Source organism: Protopterus annectens, chromosome 3.part1, assembly GCF_019279795.1.
Source record: "Protopterus annectens isolate FY-2018-M chromosome 3.part1, PAN1.0, whole genome shotgun sequence".
Classification (NCBI taxonomy): Eukaryota; Metazoa; Chordata; order Ceratodontiformes; family Protopteridae; genus Protopterus; species Protopterus annectens.
In genome coordinates this window covers 77,438,180-77,459,204 of record NC_056732.1, presented here as the reverse complement: position 1 = coordinate 77,459,204, position 21,025 = coordinate 77,438,180, and the positions used below count along the sequence as shown (strand labels likewise).

Here is a 21,025-nt window from a genome sequence, read left to right as displayed (position 1 = left end):
TGCCTCGAGTGAGTGCATTTTGAGGTTTAGACTTCTAGCATTGAGTAGCATTATCCTCAGATTTTGCTTGCTTGTACCTCAAACAAGCTTGTAACTCAAACAGAAATTCTAAATTACATGTCCAAACTAGCCAATAATCATCCAAAAATTATGCTAAATGTGAAGGGAATAAATACAAATATTATGACTTGTATCATATATCAGAAATTGTTCCACATACCCCATAAATATATCTCCTTGTATAGGAGCAAAAGAAGCTCCCATGGCAGTTCCCTGTAACTGTAAATAACATTCCTGACTGAAATAAAAAAAAAAAAACATTCTTAGTAGGGACATGTTCAGTTAAAAACAAAAGATAAGTATTAAAACCGGGACTACATAAATGTGAATTATTTAACCAATATTACAAGGCTTGCAATCCAGCCCAATGTGGAATATTGGTATATAATGCTTTAATATCAAAGGTGGACATATACCAGCCCATTTCCATTTGTACGTCCTGTAGAATGTTCAAAAACTGTATTGAATCTTTGATCCTGGACTAGATAACTGTCAATAAAGGTTTTAAAGAATGAGTTAAAAAAGCTGAAAGAGGTTCCATTAAACAATACTGGAATACTTTCGACAAACTAAGGGAGTAGCTATGGGGGCATCATGTGCCCCTATATTTGCTAACTTAGTAATGTTAGAATGGGAGAACAACAATATATTCCCTAGTGAATATTATAAGTATATAAAGTTATATACGAGGTTTTTGGACGATATGTTCATTATTTGGACAGGACCTATTAATGAAATTCAACAATTTATAGATTACCTTAACCAAACGACTGATTTTTTTGAAGTTCACGTACCAACATGATAGAAATGAAATAGTTTATTTGGACACATTGATTACTAATACAGGGAGAGGGTTCGCCTCTCAAATCTATAGAAAGCCTACATTTTCTAACGACTACATATATTTTAGTAGTTGTCATCCCCCCACATATTTAAAAATGTGGTTAAGGGACAAAGCATTCGTGTAGCTAGGATGTCTTCTACTAGGGAGGTTATGATAAGTGGGATGGAAACATTGTACAACCTGTTACTGGATAGAGGATATCCCAAGAAGATGTGGGATAATGTAACTACTTTTGTTATAAATCAATGGGGAAATAAATATGTACCCTTGTTGGGGAGGAACATGATCAGTATGCCTATAACAAATAAAGATCACGAAAGGAAAGTATGTGTGTTAAGGTACACTCCTCATACTAACACAATAATAGGAATTTTGAAGAAGTATTGGGAGTTATTATCTTCCTCAACATCTATTGGACATATAGTTGGAAATCAAGTATGTACCATTTATAAGACAGGTAGTAATCTAAAGAGAATACTTGAGCAAAAAAGAAGTGGGAATAAAATGACAAACAAGAAAGGTACATCTAGATGTGGTTCGTGTAACCAATGTAAAAACATCAACACTAAGGTTACAGTAAGGGTTAATAACATCACTAGATCATTGGTCACGTGTATAAGAGGAAATTGTAACACGCAACGGATAGTGTACATAGCCATGTGTACAAAATGCTCCGCTTACTATATAGGGAAGACAGAGAGAAAACTTAAGACCAGGATTTATGAACACCTATATAGAATTAAGAAAGGAGACCCTAAGAATGCGCTGAGCAAACGCACTATTGAAAATGGACAAGATCATACATTTTTATTTTCCATTATTGATCAAGTTGAAGTGTGTGATAGAGGAGGTGATTGGAAGACCTACTTAGCATGGGTCGAAAGTAAATGGCAAATTAGCCTGGATGCAACCACACCCCCAGGAATAAATGATTTCATTAGTATGAAACCTTTTTTAGCTTTGCAGTACTATTACACTTATATATTTACATAATTGTTACTATGTTCTTTTTAGATTTTGAGTGTACAGCCAAAGGCAATATTGTATCATCCCAGGTTGATAGTATTCATGTATTTTTGTATTAGAATAGATAGGTAATGCAGGGACATACTGTTTAGCATGTTTTTTGGCTTAATGTAAACAATTTATTTTATATTTTATTATCCTTTATATCTGTACTATTTAGGCATAAAAAACATTTACACATGACAAGTGGATTGAATTTAATATATTGTGACATACAAACCATTGTTTTTAAAATAGATTTTATATTAATAAGCTATTCTCATAAATGTTATAAATGGCTTATTCATATATTTTTAGCGTCAGCAAATATTTTAAAAATATTTAAAAGTATTATTAATACTTATTATTCCCAAAAGGGTGATTTTTAAGAAGGTTGTATTAAACTAATTAGTTGTAGCCAATTATACAATGCAATGGAAAATGGCGCCAAAGTGGGTATTTAAACTGTGATGTGACTTATGTTAAGGGTTCTGATGAAATCTGACAGTATCAGATGAAAGCGCTTAACCTCTGTATTGGATTCTGTGAAGTATTTTGGTGTTATCGAAATAAATTCTGTTTTGAAAAATTAACATCTGACTCTCCTTCTCGGGTCAAGGGGGACCGTTCCAGCTGTAGGAGAATATTTGGTTGTTTATCCTTTTCATTTGGTTTATCAATGTGGAATATTGGTATATAATGCTTTAATATCAAAGGTGGATATACCAGCCCATTTCCATTTGTACGTCCTGTAGAATGTTCAAAAACTGTATTGAATCTTTGATCCTGGACTAGATAACTGTCAATAAAGGTTTTAAAGAATGAGTTAAAAAAGCTGAAAGAGGTTCCATTAAACAACCAAAACCTGTCACAATAGGACATTCCAGGGATTTATTAGGATTTTTATAAATCTTAGGAACATATAAATATATTGCATCTGCAGATCACCCACTGTTTTAAAACGTTCTTATCAATTATACCTTCCTTAACTGCCAGATTTAAAAACAGTTGGATCCAGGTAAATTTTAAAATAAAATTTTAGATCATTAAGTTGAGCAAAAACCTCTTCTTGGTACTGATAAAAATCCCATATCACAACCACACCTTCCTTGTCAGCAGAACTTATCAGTACATCTGTATTTTTAGTCAAACAATTAAGTGCTGACCTTTTTTCAAAAGATAAATTGTGGAAAGCAGTTTTTTTATATATAAATTAAAATGTAATTCCTTTATTTTTCAAAAGACGCTGCATATTTATTCATCGATGGTTGGAAACAAGAATCTTTAAACCTATAAGAATCAAAATTATTGCTACCCTTTTCTTTAAAAAAACAAGGATAAATTCAACCAATGAAAAAAGTCCTTCACATCATGCACCGACATTGTTTCAGGAACAGGTGTGGTAAGAACAAAAGTCAAACCTTTATTAAGTAAGGAAACATTATTATCAGGTATTTCAAGAGAAGAAATGTTATATAAAATGTCATCACAACTCAGATGGGTCCCGTCATTTGTTGTAAAATGTCTAAAGCTCCCTGACCTCTTATGAAGTTTCTGCCCCACTCTCCTCCACAATTTACTAAAGGTATCTATAAATATTAGCCCTTTTAGTAGTGGGCAAATCAGATGATATACCAATATTTCTTGTTTAACATAACATACAAAGTACATAACCTCAGAAAGGCAGAACCAGGCCACCATGAATGTTGTAATGCAGTGCTAATATTCACATATGATTCCAATGGCAAGATTTGCAGATACATCCAGAACCTTTTGATTTTGCAGTAGCAAACATCAATACCCGGCCTAGTAACACTAGTGTAGGCTTCAACAATAACTATTCTCATCAACACAATGAGCATGCATCATGCTGAGAACTGCACTATTACATAAAGGCCCATTCTAGTATAGATACAGATTAAATATGAAGTACCTCAAATTCAGATGTTAACAGAGACATTGTTATAAGCAAGGCCACAGAAAACTGTTACTATCCCTATGCTGTCACAGAGTTCCAGGTACTAATAACAAGGTTTTATTTCTCCAGATTTAGGCAGTATGAGTTGATTACTTTCTTTGGTTGCTCCATCTTTTTCTGACTTCTCAGAAGGATCCCATCTCATGGTGCATTTCCTGATTATCATAACAGTAACTTGTAGAAATGGTACATGAAATGCTAAGCAACAGCCTCACATGGAACAGCTGAGAAAAGTTTTAAAATATGGAAGGAGACTTTATTCTTTATAACTACAATGCAACGTCAGATATCTTGTTGTGTATTGCTGTCTGTACCTTGACTACTCTTGCAAAATTCAATAAACCAAAACATTTATGACAAGAACACATAAATAATAAATATCAGGTTGATATGCATCTAAGCTGTATAATGGTTTAAATATGTTAATGTTGTTTGCGGATTTAAATATTTTAATTTACCTCAGTAGATTGACTGAAGTTGGAGAAAAGAACTCTGGCAAATGGGTCAGAGAGTCCAGTATCATCAGCAGCTAACAATCCCCTGGCCTGAAATATGTGAGCCCTTAGCTGATATTCGTGTTTTGCTTAGGAATAAAAAATGTTTAAAAAGACAACAATTAACAACCATAGTAAAACAACAGAACTAATCACAATGTACAATAAATTGTAAAGTAATGTGTTTATGAGTAGTAAACACAATTATGAAATAATTAAATGCATGTTTACAAAAATGGTAAAAAAACAATGAATTAATTTGGGGAATTATTCAAAACATTAGAAAATAATAGGCAGATATACAAAAAACATTTTTTAGCTAATTTAGTGAGTGGGTTTCTTGAAAAAGCCATCTGCTATCATTTGCTTTTTTTTTCCAAGGGAACTACAAATAAACAGTTCTCATACTCTTTACATTCCTCTGTGTGTATTTGTATGTGTCTCTGTGTTTTATATATATAAAATCAATTTCTGTCTGCTTCTTCTGATGTATTGCACTTTTTGAGAACATGACTTGGCAGAAGAGTAAAACAGAAAGTAAAACTGCACAATAAGTAAAAAAACAGTAAAACTAGGGCAGAGCAAGGATTTTTTATAAAAAGGCAATATCTGTAATATGAAATATTTCCCTTTTTTGAATATATCTGATTTCAGACTTGGTAAACTTAAGTAACCGTGTGACGTACACCTGTAATCCTAACATCCTGGGAGGTAGAGGATGTTGGATCAAATTATACTAATTTGTGAGAGATCATACTTCCTGGAAAAGGGGAAAAAGTAACCCCACAGGACACAATTGTAAGGTAATAGAGGCTGAAGGAGAAAGCAAAACTCTAGATGGAAACTGCAGGCAGCTTCTCTCCTCAAAAAAAGTATATTTTTTGTATGTTTTGGTAAACCATCTTTTGGCATGTAGCTTTTTATTTTACAAGTTTATTAAATCCTGTTTTGGACAGAGACATCTCTACATGTACATTAATAGAAGATAAAGCAAACCACAGTAACACCATAGTAATATTTTTATGCAATATATTTATTTTTAACAATTATCATTCACTCCATTGCATAAATCGCTCAGTTCCTGCATTGCCTTACACCTCACTCCTCTTGAACATTATTCTGCATGCATTATTCCAACAAATCCCATTTATTTCTATGTCATTTTCTCCTTCCTTTTTATAAAGATTCCTAATTCCAGTTCTTTTATCTCCTTTGCAATATTCTGGGGGTCTACTCAAGCACTGAAGATCGAGGCACTCAGATACCACTGTTCACAACCAGGGACCTTGCTGTCTTTTACTTCACTTGGGTGGCTGCTCACACTCAAACTTGACTACATGTAGAGAGAGATTGGTGTTGCCATACCTTGCCTGAACACAATATCTGTATCTGGGCAAGGTCAGTGCTGCAGCCATGGGAAGGGAACAGGATGGATTGGGAGTGCATGTTAGGGTTTTAAGCAGCAATCTGGAGGGGATTTAGGTTTAATGAGGGGAAGCTTTAGGTTTAGGGAGCTGGAAGGGCGTTTTAGGGCTGTGAGAAATCAGGAACTTTAAGTTTAAGGAGTGATCGGGGACTTCAGGGTCAAGGAGTGATCAGGGACTTTAGACTTAGGGAGGGGAAAGAAGAGGAGGAGCCCACCCTATCAGAAGTAAAAACAGCACTAAGGAACTTGAAGTCAGGGAAATCAGCAGTGTCAGATGAGGTCCCTTGCAAGTACACATTAGGACCTGCAACCATGAATGAGCACTTTTCTGCTGCCTCTGTATCCAGCTTGGTGGACACGGGCATCCTGAGGCAAAGTAACAATTGACGTATGTGCACTGTCACCCTCTTAATTCTTGAACAGATAAATACAGTATGCAAGAGATGTAGTTACACACTGACATTGGAGGCAAGACTCTCATACAAACACAAAAAAACAACAAACAGGTTGTCACCAACTCATACACACATCACTCATGCATCCACAAAGGACCACAAACATGGACCCACAAATGCAGAAGTGCTCACATGTAACTTCCCCCAAACTCAAAGGTCTCTCCAGTGCAGTTCTCAGAAACTTGGCATTTCACAAACAAGACAATTCCTATCACAATACATAAAGTCACATCTCACTGTGTCTCAGCTACCAAGACCATAAGGCAAAACACTCCACAACCCACTATTCTGATCGTAGGAGACACCATTGTGAGACACACTGATGTCTCTCTTACCAGGCTGGATAAGGGGAAGATTAGATTTAATTGCGTATCAGGGGCCAGGATTCACCAGATCATTCAAGGCCTCAGGTTACTTACTCCTAAGTATCAGTATGACTCATTCATGGTCCATGTGGATGTGAATGACCTGCCTGTATGAAGAAAGACATGACTGAGCTCTCAGGATATGTGTCACAAGGAGGTATGAGCCTAGCATTGAGCAGCATTCTACCATCTCCAAGGATGATGCCACAATACCAACAGAAAGTGATCGACTTTAACAATTGGCTTAGCTACTTGTATCATTACAAAGGGGTCCAATAACTGTCAGCCAGGGAGGACTTGCTTTGCCAGCAATGGTCTTCATCTGTCACCTCTAGGCTTTTAGTGGAAGTCTCAACACAAAACTGCACTCCCTGGAAGCTCTCCTCACCCTGGAGAATGCTGATGTCTGTGCAGTTACTGAAACATGGCCCAGAGCCACAGAAAGTGCATGGCTATAATGCCTTTCATACATTCTGACCACTCACTGAACATGAAAGAGAAAAAGGCAGAAGTGCAGCTATCTACATAAAGGATAATCACCTGTCAAGGCCGGTCAAACAATATGACATGCTTGAGCTACTCCATGTCCAGCTAACCATGGCAAGAATCCATTATCATATTCTTGCTAGCTACAGGTCCCCCACCATAAACTAAGAAATCCATACATCAAACCTGACGTTACTAAAATCACTCACCATCCAGCCCAATACCACTCTCATGGGTGATTTTAACTACTCCTCCATTAATTGGGAGGCATACATGATCACTAACATGCAGGCCCAAAGATTTTTTTTTTTCAAAACAGGTTTATTGTTTTAACATATAAGAGAAATATCATAACAATTTTATACAAGTAATTAAAAATAGGTATTATTATAATATTCAACAAAACAACTAAAGTATTTACAAAGACATCCACTACAATCAGATCAATTAATTAAACTAAAATACCATGCTATTGAAATTAAAATTTTTTTAACAAATTTTGTAAATTATCCCATACAATAAAATGAGATGTTTTTCTATTTGTTCTAGTCCTAATTGTGTTTATTTCCATATGGCACACTATATTCATAACATTTTTAAATTCATTGAACGAAGGAGGTGTATCTGAAATCCAATTTCTAGTTATTATTTTCCTAGCCACTGCTAGAATAGACCATAACAAGGGAAGCTTAACCTTTTTAACACTTTGAGGTACAGGTGTGTTGAATAATATAAGAGATTTAGAAATAAGGCCCAAAGATTTTTTGACTTTGTAAATTCAAATGCCCTGGAGCAGCTAGTCTACACTCCCACTAGTGGAACAAATATCCTAGATCTGGTACTCATAGATATGGGAGAGTGCCTCACCCCACCAGTGTAATGTCCTCACTGGTAAAATCAGATCACAAAGCAGTCTCCCTTGAAATAAAGGTAAATTTAGTCCCCCCACCTAACCCAAAAAACGTAAATGATGCCCTATGAAGGGATGGCATAGCTATTTTCCAAGCTCATCCAAATCCAGAAAACAATGAAACCTATGCAGAGGTATACACAAAATCCCTGTATGGCCATATAAACAACTGCACAGAAACAACAGTACCAGACTAAAATAATGCCATGTCAAACCACAAAAACGAGCCTATTATTAATAGGTTGTACAACAAAAGAAAGAAAATCCCGTTGAGAAGTATTAATAAGTTGTACAACAAAAGAAAGAAAATCCTTTTGAGAAGTAAAAGGGTATGAGCCCAACAGAGCAAAAAGTCCCTCCTTGATCTAAACAAATGAATCAGGAAACTAGTCAAGTCTCTTAAAGTAGACTTTGAGGTACAAATAGCCTCCAAAGCTAAGGACAATCATAAGGCATTTTTTAGTTACATCGACAATCTTAATTGCAACACCCAACAATGTGTAGAATTGGTTGTAGACGGCATCACATATACCCAGCCAGAAGCTATAGCAAATCTGCTGGCTGACAAATTCAGCTCATATTTTACCTCTCCATCACATCCAGTTCTCCCCCAAAAAATTTCCTCCATCACTCCACTGCCAATTATCACCAAAGAACAGCTTGCCACTGCACTCTCTAAAGGTAGAAATACAGCATCAATAAGGCCTGATGATACACCAGGTTGCTTCTTAAACAGATTAAATCAGGATTTAAAAGGCTCTCTATTTAGCCACAGCCTCCAGACTGGCTTTGCCTCAATAGAGTGGAAGCCAGCAACAATCATCCCTCTGCATTAAGGAGGACCATCAACTGACCTGAGAAATTACAGACCCAGAAGTTTGACTAGTTTTATATGTAAGTCCATAGAAAGAATAATCATGAAGTTGGTAAATAATGACATAGGAAACCTCCAAACTCTGGAACTGACCCAATTCAGCTTTGTCAAGGGTAGGTCATGCCTACTGAGTCTGGTGATTTCTTTGAGAAAGTCACTAAAGCCATGGATGATGGTAAAACAGTACATACTGCCTAACTAGCTTGGTCAAAGCATTTGATACAGTTCCCCACTCAGGTATTATAAATAAACTCACAAAACTGGGCATAAATCCCTACATCACCAGGATGGATAGCTATTTGGCTCATGGACAGGACACAAGTGGTTAAAGTGGGTGAATCTAGATCCAGCAAGAATCTAATTACTAGTGGTGTGTGACAGGGCTCAGTGCTGGGACCACTCCTGTTTGGAATATACTTCTCTGAAGACAAGGCAAATGTGGAAGGCATCTAAATGACAAACTTTGCCAATTACTGCAAGCTATAGGTAATAAATGCATCCCCCAATGATGTAGATATCCTTCAGAAAGATCTAGGTCAGACAAATGACTGGTGCTAGAACCATAGCCTATAACTAAATGAAAAAATGCATTATCATACCTTTTTGGAAGTCAAATACCGCTACAAATTACAACAGCAATAGCACACCCCTAACAGTAGACAGAGAGGTGAGAGATGTAGGCAAACAGATAGATAGTATCCTGAAATTTGAAAGCCAAGTGTCCACAGTGGTGAGGAAGTCCTTCTATATGGCCTAACTTATAAGTAAAGGTATGTTATTCATATCCATGGAAATTATAGTCCCACTGTTCTCAGTCCTCATTAGGCCAATAATTGAGTACAGTGCATCATTTGGCATGTACTTGACTAGGCACTTACAGCAGCTGGAGTGACCTCAGAGATTCCTCACAAAGAAAAACAGGGTGTAAGCATAAACAACATGTCCTATGTGGATAGACTAAAATCCTTATCCCTTTACTCTGTCTCCTATTGACTATTAATGGTTGACCTATGCCTGACCTACAAGGCAATCACAAATCCAGCTCTGATGGAGCTGTTCCAAATCTGCAAGTCAAACAACATGAGGGTCACCTGATCTAGGGATATGAACTTTGTTAGTGACTCGAACAAAGTAATACATGCTGGAAAGACAGATCTGTATCTCAGAGACTGCTCCTTCTTTGGAACAGGCTTCCTGTTCACATTAAGCAGAGCCCTTCTCTGGCCCTCTCCAAATGCAATTTGGATCAATGGATAGGGAATCACAAATTCACACCTGGGATAGTAACTATGTCTCCTATGAATAGGGCTAATCTGTAAAATACTCAAAGGACAGGCACAGATCCATGCTATTCTCTTGCTCATAGAAGACATATATTGGGTAAATCTGGATTATATTGGCTTGGCTTATAAGGGCTTTTATGCCATTTGCTTAGTAATCTCCTATGAACCTACAAGTAAAATACATATACATAAGCCATTCTAAAACCATCCAAAACCACTGTTCCAACTGGTAGAAAAAGTACCCAGGAGTCAGTTTGGTGCTTTTGTTCCTTTACTTCCAGAACTTCATCAGAATAAAAAATTCAACACAAATCACACCTTAAATACTCAAATTGAGTGATATCACCATCTAATTATTCAGTTTACAAAAGTGATTAGTCACATGAATTCAATACAATGCAAAAACCTTAAATATAAATAATCTTGTTACAAATAACCTTTTCTAAAAAACCTTTTAAATAGATTTATATTTTAGCAGACTCTTAATAGAAATAGTCTCAATTAATCCAGGGCAAACATCAGCATGTAAAATAATCTGCCATTTAAGTTCCAACATTTCTAAAAAAAATGTTAAACTGTTCAATAAAGCAATTTGAATTAACTTGCTGTAAAACTAAAAAATAAAATTTGTGAAAAGGCCCACAATTTACACTGTGTCTTGCTAGAGCATTGTTGAAATACTTGTTTTTTATGGTTGTAAGATGTTCACTCATATGGCACCCCAATGTCCTGGTTGTCTTACCTATATAAAAATTATGGCAAGAACAACACATGGCCAAGTATACTAAACCCACAGTTTTACAGTTGAATCTACATTTAGGTTCAAACACAAAATCTAGATGTCTAAAGGTATATGTGCTTTCAGGTTAAATAAACCTACATAACTTACATCCTTTACAAGGAAATGTGCCAAGGGGTCCTATACCCCTAGAACATTGTTCTAGCTTGCCATGCTCTAACAAATATTGTAAATTTGAAGTTTTTCTGTGTATAAAAGTTGGTCTAGAGCTTAAAACATCACTCAAAGCTTTGTTTCCTAAAATCACCCTCCAATTATTTTAAAAATTCTTTTTAGCTTTTACCCTTCTAAACTCATATATATGAGGAAGGCCAAAATTTACTACCATCCGCTCCATCTACTTTTTTCTTTTGGGGTAAATCCTGATCTAAAAATAGGTGGACATTTAGATTCCCTCAACTCTATAACTTTATTTGAAATCTCCTTTAATTTGTCAAGAGGATAACCTCTCTGACAAAACATTTCAATTAAGACACTCACTTCTTTTAAAAATAGATTTTCTTCACTAATTATATGACTTAATCTAACTGGCCTCTAAAAATGTTAAACTTCATAAATACTGGATGAAAACTATTGAAATGTACATAATTGTTACTGAAGGACTTATTTCTAAAAATACTACTGGCAAAGTTCTTGCATTCAAAATTGCCAGTAAGTTCAATATCTAAAAAATTAACTGTCAAGCCAATATTACTAGCCTCAAATTACAACCATCATCTCACTAAAAAAACTTTCAAAGTCTTCTCTACTACCATTCCAAATGAAAAAACAAATCATCTATGTATCGCCGATAAAAAGAAACAAATTTAAACAAAGATAAATTTGGTAAATAATGAGTTTCCCACCAACACATTACCAGATTGGCAAAGGAAGGGGCCACTGTGGCCCCCATAGCCACGCCTGATACTTGTTGGTAGATCATAGATTCAAACTCAAAAAAATTGTTGCTAAGAACTAAATTTAACAAAACACAAATAGTTCTGGAATCCAAAATTGAATTGTATATGTATATCTGTTCAAAAATAACTCAACAAATTGAATGCCTTCATCTTGATCAATGGAAGTATATAATGTGCTTACATCAACAGTGCAAAACATCCTCTCTTCCCCCCCAAAAATATATTTACCTATTTGATCTAAAAAGAGCCACGAATCCTTCAAAAATATTCGCTACATTATACAATAAGATTCAAAATACTATCTAATAAAGAAGAAATGTTAACTGTTTTATTATGAGAAGAAGACACAATGGGCCTAAAGGGTGGCTTGTTCTCATATTTATGAATCTTGGGGATTCCAAACAGAAAACCCAATTCTGGCTGTTCAACAATGCAGAAATTATAAATTTCAACTGTCAAACAATTTTGGTGTAATAAATCTAGCAAAGTTAGATCAATATAGTACATGAATCTTTTTCTCACATAATCCTTCGTGACTACTCTGTAACAATTAGTGTCATCCAGCATTAACCGCATAGCTTTGGTGTAATCTGCTTTTGTCATAATAACCAAACCATTTCCCTTATCAGCCCGCATATATCTTAAGTTACAATAACTACGAAGATTCTGGAGGGCCAAGTTATGTTCTTTATCTAAATTGAAAAAGGCTACTTTTTTTGTAATTCAGATAATTATCTTTCCTGAACAAGTTATAAACTTCATCCTCACATATTTTATCCAAAACATTGACTGATGTTATATTGGATTTTAAACAAACTGTTAGGAAATTGAACTTAAAATATGTTTTCAAAGATGTTAAGTGTAGAAAACATCTTTTTTGAGAAATGGAGTGCAGTTAACCCTCCTTTACTGGGTACTTTTAGGTGTACCTGTAATTTATATTATATTGGTGAGACAGTAAGAAGTTTTAAGGTACGCCTTCAAGAGCATGTTAGAGACATCAAAAATAAAAAATTAGATAGTCCTCTGGGGAGGGGGTTATTTCCTATCTCCATTGTACTGCGACCCTGGACTTAGTATATATATATATATATATATATATATATATATATATATATATATATACTTAGGGGATGGGGGCACAGCCACCTACATTGGAGGGTGTGGTGGGCAAAGCCCCCCACCTACTTCACTATTATATTTAGGAATCTCATTTCACTGAAAGTTAGCAATATAAAGCCAAAAGTAGGTGGGGGATGTGCCCCCCACACACCTCAACTATACATACTAACCCCAGGGTCGTACTACATTGGGGAGAAGGGAATATACATTTTCTTTGTCCAATAGTACTTTCTTTCAGTGAAATGAGATTCAGCGAAATGAGTTTCAGCAAAATGAGCTTTCAGTGAATCAACTGAGATCCATATATATATATATATATATATATATATATATATATATATATATATATATATATATACACACACACACACGTTTTCACTTCATAAGACTGAAAGCCCACAATCTCAAATCCCATAAGACTGACACCCAAAATCTTGAAAGCCCAAAAGACTGAAAACTCAAAAGAGTGAATCTCAAAAGACTGAAAACACAGGATACAAAACTGATTATATTCCAGTACAAGGATACAGAGAAAGAAAGATAAGGCAAGTAAATATTGTGGGAAGAAATAACCAGGGAATTGTTATGGCTAGGTTTGTATATACCCAAGGGCTGATAGCCTAGTACCAGCCTATGAACATATGAACCTATAAGACAAACCATATTACTTTCCACCAGGTATGAGCAGGGGAGCAAGCCCCCCCTGCACCCCCCATGTGGGGGACTGTGCCCCCCCACACACACATGCACACACACACACACACACACACACACACACACACACACACTGCTACTTAAACATATCAACTCCGTGATCGCACTCCACAGAAAAAAATGGAAAACATACCATTACATGTTTCATGACTGCCTGTTGTAACCTTAGTAATGTTCCCTTCTAACTTGCTATACTACAACATAACTTATGTTAGTGTAGTGGAGTACAATCTCGGAGTTGATATATTTATACTTGGTGGAAAGTAATAAGGCTTGTCTTGTCTTGTTTCTCTGTATCTTTGTAGTGGAATATAGTCAGTTTTTGTATCCTGTGAGATTTCAGTCTTTTGAGATTTAGTCTTTTAGGATTCAGTCTTTTGAGTTTTCAGTCTTTTGAGTTTTTCAGATTTTGGGTGTCAGTCTTATGGGATTCAAGATTGTGGGCTTTCAGTCTTCTGAAGTGAATCTGTATATATATATATATATATATATATATATATATATATATATATATATGGCTCTACTTGTTTACATCGAAAGTGCATCTTAAAAACAGGAAATACAGTTTCAGTTGTACGAACCATCAGTTGTGCGAAAACACAAGTGTACAAATTGTAAATGATCGAAGCTAGTTAGGTATTGGAACATGGTGATTAGAGTTTAAAAAGCAGCAGTTACTAGTAGAAAACGTACTACGTACAAACAAAAAACATGGTGAATTTGGTGGATTCCAAACCAGGCATGCTAGAAAAAGTTTATGAAAGTGTAAAATCTATGAGGGGAAAAGATCTCCTTGTCATAGAGGGATTATTGTATTATTTGGAAAAATGCAGCAAAACTCGCAATTATTGGTGTTGTAAAAGGAAAATATCTGGACATTGCAGAGGTTGAGCTATAACCTGCTCTGTCACCGCTGGAGAAGAGTTGGTGAAATCCGTAGAACATAATCACCCTGGAGATCCTGCCGATATTGAGAGGTATTCTGTATGTTATAGTTTGAAGCAGTGTGCTATGGCTTCCAGAGATTCTGCTTGTGTCATAGTGGATGATGCGTATCCACTTCATTAGAATTTGCACCAGCAATGCCTAGTAGAACGGCACCACTCTAACAAGTAAGAAGACCCCGCTTAAAGTGTGGCGGCAGACTGGTGGGAAAGACTGCTAGATTGCTTCACATAGATGTAAATAACTGTCCTTTGAAGTCTGGAACATTTATAAAGAAAACATTGAGTGATTCCAGTACAGATAATATTGCTGTCTTATTTACTACTAAACAAAACATAGTAGACCTATCTTCTGCTACCATTTGGCTTATGGATGGAACTTATTTTGTAAAGAGCAGTGAACACAGACAATTGTACACTATACATGCTTTTGTAAAATGTGGAGCATATAGTAAAAGTGCACCATTAGTTTATTGTTTAATGTCAAAAAAATCGTTAAAGTGTTATAATTTTCTTTGGAGTGGTTTGCTGAATTTAATGTCTACAGAAAGTCTTGAACATCAGGTGTCCTACATACACTGCGATTCTGAGATGCCACACTTAAAAGTAATAACGGTAATTTACAGAATGTTACTGCTTGTTCATTACTTTAGTGAATGGCACATATTGGGAAAGCTTCGTAAATTTAGTATGCGACGTCAGTCAGTTCAGGTTTCCTCCACTGTTTCCCGTCTCAATCTGTAACATCTCAATATTGAATGAACTGTGTTTACCTAGAATGCAGAATAGTGTTGAGGCTTGGCATCGATGATTTAAATATTTAATAGGGAAGCATGTGTCGGACATTGACATTGTTTATGTTAACTATTGCTAGAGAACAAAACAGAGTGGATGAGCTTCGTCTATGCATGTCATCTGCTTGCCCTCCTTCTCCTAAGAAGCGGGCTTTAGTACATAGGGAATCTGAGTTTCAGACTATATTTACTAGTAGAGATGAGTATACTGCAGTGGAGTATGTGAAAGTTATATCATATTTGCTTTGCATGTAATTCTTACGACAGGATTCACTTGTATATGATGTACAGCACAAGGGGAATATTTTATTTAGTGTGTTTGATGGCTTAAAAATACTGATACTGGAAATGGACAGTTTCTTAGTACATATTGCGTGATGTCACTTTCGGTTTGGGGTTCCACATTCGCCTATGCAGTTTTCGTTGAAATGTACTTCAGAGAATTGCGTTTTCACACAACTGACGGTTCGTACAATTGAAACTCTATTTCCTGTTTTCATTAAGATGCACTTTCAATGTAAACAAGTAGATCCATATATACATACATACATATATATATATATATATATATATATATATAATGTCTATATTACGTTATCGAATACTAATGTATTTGAAAACGTAAAAGTCAACCCATAAATGTCGAAGTCGTAAAACATCTAACATTTAAAAAAATACAAAAACTCACCCAAGCAAACCATTTAAACACTGTAAGCAGGGGGACAAGCACCCCTGCCCCCCCACACCCCCTGCTACTTAAATATACCAACTCCGAGATCACCATACAGTGCAGATAATAGAAAACTTCCATTTCTGCACTGTACGGAGATCTCCATTGAAATGTTCGCTGTTTTATGACTTCAACATTTATGGGTCGACTATTACATTTTCAAATACATTAGTATTCGATAATGTAATATAGACCCGTATATATATGAGACATACATGCTACAATAACACTTAGTAAGAAGAAAGTAGGTTTCATTCAAACAGGAAAAGTAGGTAGAGAGCAACAGAGTTTGTGATTAATGCTGTAGTGGCAATTAGGCTAAAACTGCATTACAGGGTTCCTATTAGATGACCAAAGATGTATTCTATGGAATCGTCTAGGTCCAACTTAAAACAACGAAAAGGCAAAATAGAGAAGCGGCTTTTAAGCGAATTCTTTCCCAGGGAAAGAATTCGCTTGGCCATTTAGTTACTTTGCCATTTTTGGCACTGTCGTGTGATCTTGGAGTCGGTTTATTTATGTATTATTTATTATTTCAATTTTTTTTCTTTTTTGGAACAGCAGCTGTTCTGAGCTTTCGAAATTGCAAGCTTTCGCTTACATGGGGTTGATTATTCATCGTTCGCTTTTTTAAGCATTCGATGATATAATATAAACCAGTATTACATTACTAAGAGTAGAACTGTAGTAAAATAGGGACACCTCAAAGCCCTATCCTTGATCTTCTACAAACTGCTGAGAGGCAATCTATGCCTGGTTTGCAAACCATCCACTAGTGCTACTCTGATGGACCTACTGCACATCTGCAAAACAAATAACTTTATCCTGATCCAGTGATCTAAACCTAGACTTTAACATGAATAAGACATGTTGAAGGGATAGGTGTGTGTTTCCTTTCTGAAATGGGCTTCCCATTCATATGAAGTTCTTCTCTGTATTTGTTCAATCCTAACTTGGACCAATGGCACCTTTGTTTCTGCTGGAATGAGAAAGCCTGCAAATGTGTGACCAATCATGCCCAAGTTATATGTCCATGTTATATGTACTGCCTACAAAAAACTGATATCAAACCATGTTGGGAGTCATGGCTAGTCTTAAAAAGGCCCTTTGGAGTCATTAGCCAGGTAATCACCTATGAACCTATAAGAGAGAGGAACAAGAAATGGAGTCTAGAATCTGATTTATATAGGAGCATAGCAGTAGAAAGAGAAGTAGAGATAGGAAAAAAATAGTTTACAATGTCACATGTGGATTTAATGTGAAATAGTATGTAAGACAGTTTTAGTGAAGAGGTTATGGATGAGAAGGGAGAGTCAGGATAGTAGAAGACATTATTATCTCACTCTTGTTTCCCTGGTTGGAGCCATTTATGTTATAATAAGACCAACCCAATATGAGAGGTGGAGCCACTGGAGGAAGTGAAGTTTTGGTGAAGTTGATCCAAACAGATTTGAAGCTATTCTGGAGCATGATGGGAGTGATATAACCAGGATGATGTGAAATGGACTTGGAAATGGGTTTTAAATTGTTGAGTATTCTCTGTCAGGCTCAGTGTGCCATGTACTGCGACGTGACTGGAGTATAGGGAGTCTCTAGCATTCTTGTGAATCACTGAAGATAGTAAAAATGCTTTACCCTTGGAGCAAAGATTTTTATCAGGTGGGGAAAGAACTAGGATTATTTTTATGACTGTTTGGAAGGTGAGGATAGCTTTGTTTCTTGTCTGGGTTGATTCTATACTTAGTGAGGTTTTTCATATACATGAAAGATTGATAGTTTTTGCCAGTCTTATGGGTTAGCTAATTTTCCAGGCACTATTTCACTGTCTCATAGGTTCATAGGTGTGTACTAGGCTAATGGCCCTGGGGCCTTTACAAGCCTAGCCATAGGATTACCCTGGCATAATGCCACCCGACCTTAGTTCCTAGTGCCTCTGTCGAGTAGAGCCACTGGTGTTATTCCCGGAATTAATTTTCTGTTTCTCATCCACTCATCAAGATTTCTTTTGAAGAAGGTCAGCAAGTTGCTCTGCTTGACATGTATGGGAAGTCTGTTCCATAGCATAGGCAGTCTCTGGGTTATGAACCTGTCCCTCCATAATGTTCTGTTAATTGTGGTAATAAGGTTGAGGTCTCTGGAGTGTGTGGTGTGGAGGGATTGGGATTTCTTTAGCTGTAGCATTTCTAACAGAGCTGGGTCATACATGGCTTTGTAAGTCAAGCAGAGATCGTAGGTTATATGAGACAGAGAATAGTTGGAGTTTTTTGAGTCTGTCCATATAGAGCAAGTGTTTAAGGCCTAGGATCCTCTTTGTGAGGTACTTTTGTGGCCCCTCCAGTTGTTGCAGGTGTCTAGTGAGGTACATGCCAAATGGGGCATTGTACTCGATGATTGGCCTAATGAGGGAAGGGTAGAGGGAGACAATGACCTCTTTCTTCCTGGATGCAAAACCCTTAGTAATGAGATGTGCCACATAGAAGGACTTTCTGACCACAGTGGCAATGTAGTGATCAAAAGAGAGGTTGCTGTCAGCCTGTGTTTCCAGATCTCTTATAATGTCTTCTGGGTTCAGTGGACTGCCATCAATGTGATAATTCATGGGAACTGGGTTTTTCCCAAAGGGGATGATGACACATTTTTTGGCTTGAGCTTAAGGCCATAGTTCTGACACCAGTCGTTGGTCACAGTGAGGCCATTCTGTAGGATGTCAACATCCCTCGGGGAGTTAATAATAGCTCCCAACTTGCAATCGTCTGCAAACTTTGTCAGCCAGAGTCCCTTCATGTTGGACTGGACTTCAGAGAAGTAAATACCAAATGGTAGAGGACCCAAGACTGAACCCTGTGGGACTCCACTCGTGACTAATTGGCAGTCTGACTTGGAGTTGGCTACTTTCACACTGTGTGTGTCATCGGTTGTTTAGTATTATATGTGACGGCTACTTTCACACTGTGTGTGTCATCGGTTCTTTAGCATTATATGTCACGGCTACTTTCACACTGTGTGTGTCATCGGTTGTTTAGTATTATATGTCACAGCTACTTTCACACTGTGTGTATCATCGGTTGTTTAGTATTATATGTGACGGCTACTTTCACACTGTGTGTGTCATCGGTTGTTTAGTATTATATGTGACGGCTACTTTCTCACTGTGTGTGTCATCGGTTGTTTAGTATTATATGTCATGGCTACTTTCACACTGTGTGTGTCATCGGTTGTTTGACGGCTACTTTCACACTGTGTGTGTCATCAGTTGTTTAGTATTATATGTGACGGCTACTTTCACACTGTGTGTGTCATCGGTTGTTTAGTATTATATGTGACTACTTTCACACTGTGTGTGTCATCGGTTGTTTAGTATTATATGTGACGGCTACTTTCACACTGTGTGTGTCATCGGTTCTTTAGTATTGTATGTGACGGCTACTTTCACACTGTGCATGTCATCGGTTCTTTAGCATTATATGTGATGGCTACTTTCTCACTGTGTGTGTCATCGGTTGTTTAGTATTATATGTCACGGCTACTTTCACACTGTGTGTGTCATCGGTTGTTTGACGGCTACTTTCACACTGTGTGTGTCATCGGTTGTTTAGTATTATATGTGATGGCTACTTTCACACTGTGTGTGTCATTGGTTGTTTACTATTATATGTGACGGCTACTTTCACACTGTGTGTGTCATTGGTTTTTTAGTATTATATGTGACGGCTACTTTCACACTGTGTGTGTCATTGGTTGTTTAGTATTATATGTGACGGCTACTTTCACACAGTGTGTCATCGTTTTTTTAGTATTATATGTGACTGCTACTTTCACACTGTGTGTGTGTCATCGGTTGTTTAGTATTATATGTGACGGCTACTTTCACACTATATGTGTCATCGGTTGTTTAGTATTATATGTGACGGCTACTTTCACACTGCGTGTGTCATCGGTTGTTTAGTATTATATGTGACGGTACTTTCACACTGTGTGTATCATCGGTTCTTTAGCATAATATGTCATGGCTACTTTCACACTGTGTGTGTCATCGGTTGTTTAGTATTATATGTCACGGCTACCTTCACACTGTGTGTGTCATCGTTTGTTTAGTATTATATGCGATGGCTACTTTCACACTGTGTGTGTCATCGGTTCTTTAGTATTATATGTGACGGCTACTTTCACACTGTGCGTGTCATCGGTTCTTTAGCATTATATGTGGCGGCTACTTTCACACTGTGTGCGTCATCGGTTGTTTAGTATTATATGTCACGGCTACTTTCACACTGTGTGTGTCATCGGTTGTTTAGTATTATATGTGACGGCTACTTTCACACTGTGTGTGTCATCGGTTGTTCAGTATTATATGTGATGGCTACTTTCACACTGTCTGTGTCATCGGTTGTTTAGTATTATATGTGACGGCTACTTTCACACTGTGTGTGTCATCGGTTGTTTAGTATTATATGTGACGGCTACTTTCACACTGTGTGTGTCATCGTTTTTTTAGTATTATATGTGACGGCTACTTTCACACTGTGTGTGTCATCGTTTTTTTAGTATTATATGTGACGGCTACTTTTACACTGTGTGTGTCATCGGTTGTTTAGTATTATATGTGACGGCTACTTTCACACTATATGTGTCATCGATTGTTTAGTATTATATGTGACGGCTACTTTCACACTGTGTGTCATCGGTTGTTTAGTATTATATGTGACGGCTACTTTCACACTGTGTGTGTCATCGGTTGTTTAGTTTTATATGTGATGGCTACTTTCACACTGTGTGTGTCATCAGTTGTTTAGTATTATATGTGACGGCTACTTTCACACTGTGTGTGTCATTCGTTGTTTAG

General features: G+C 36.7%; 1 protein-coding gene across 1 annotated transcript in view; it reads right to left on the bottom strand.

Moving 5' to 3' along the window:
• The window catches only part of LOC122797634 (otoferlin-like), a 1,687,021-nt gene that overhangs the window by 881,373 nt on the left and 784,623 nt on the right, over positions 1-21,025 (bottom strand). Inside the window, exon 17 of the mRNA XM_044066178.1 lies at positions 4,346-4,470. Coding sequence (XP_043922113.1) covers positions 4,346-4,470 — 125 coding nt within the window. The remainder of the gene's footprint in view (positions 1-4,345; positions 4,471-21,025) is intronic.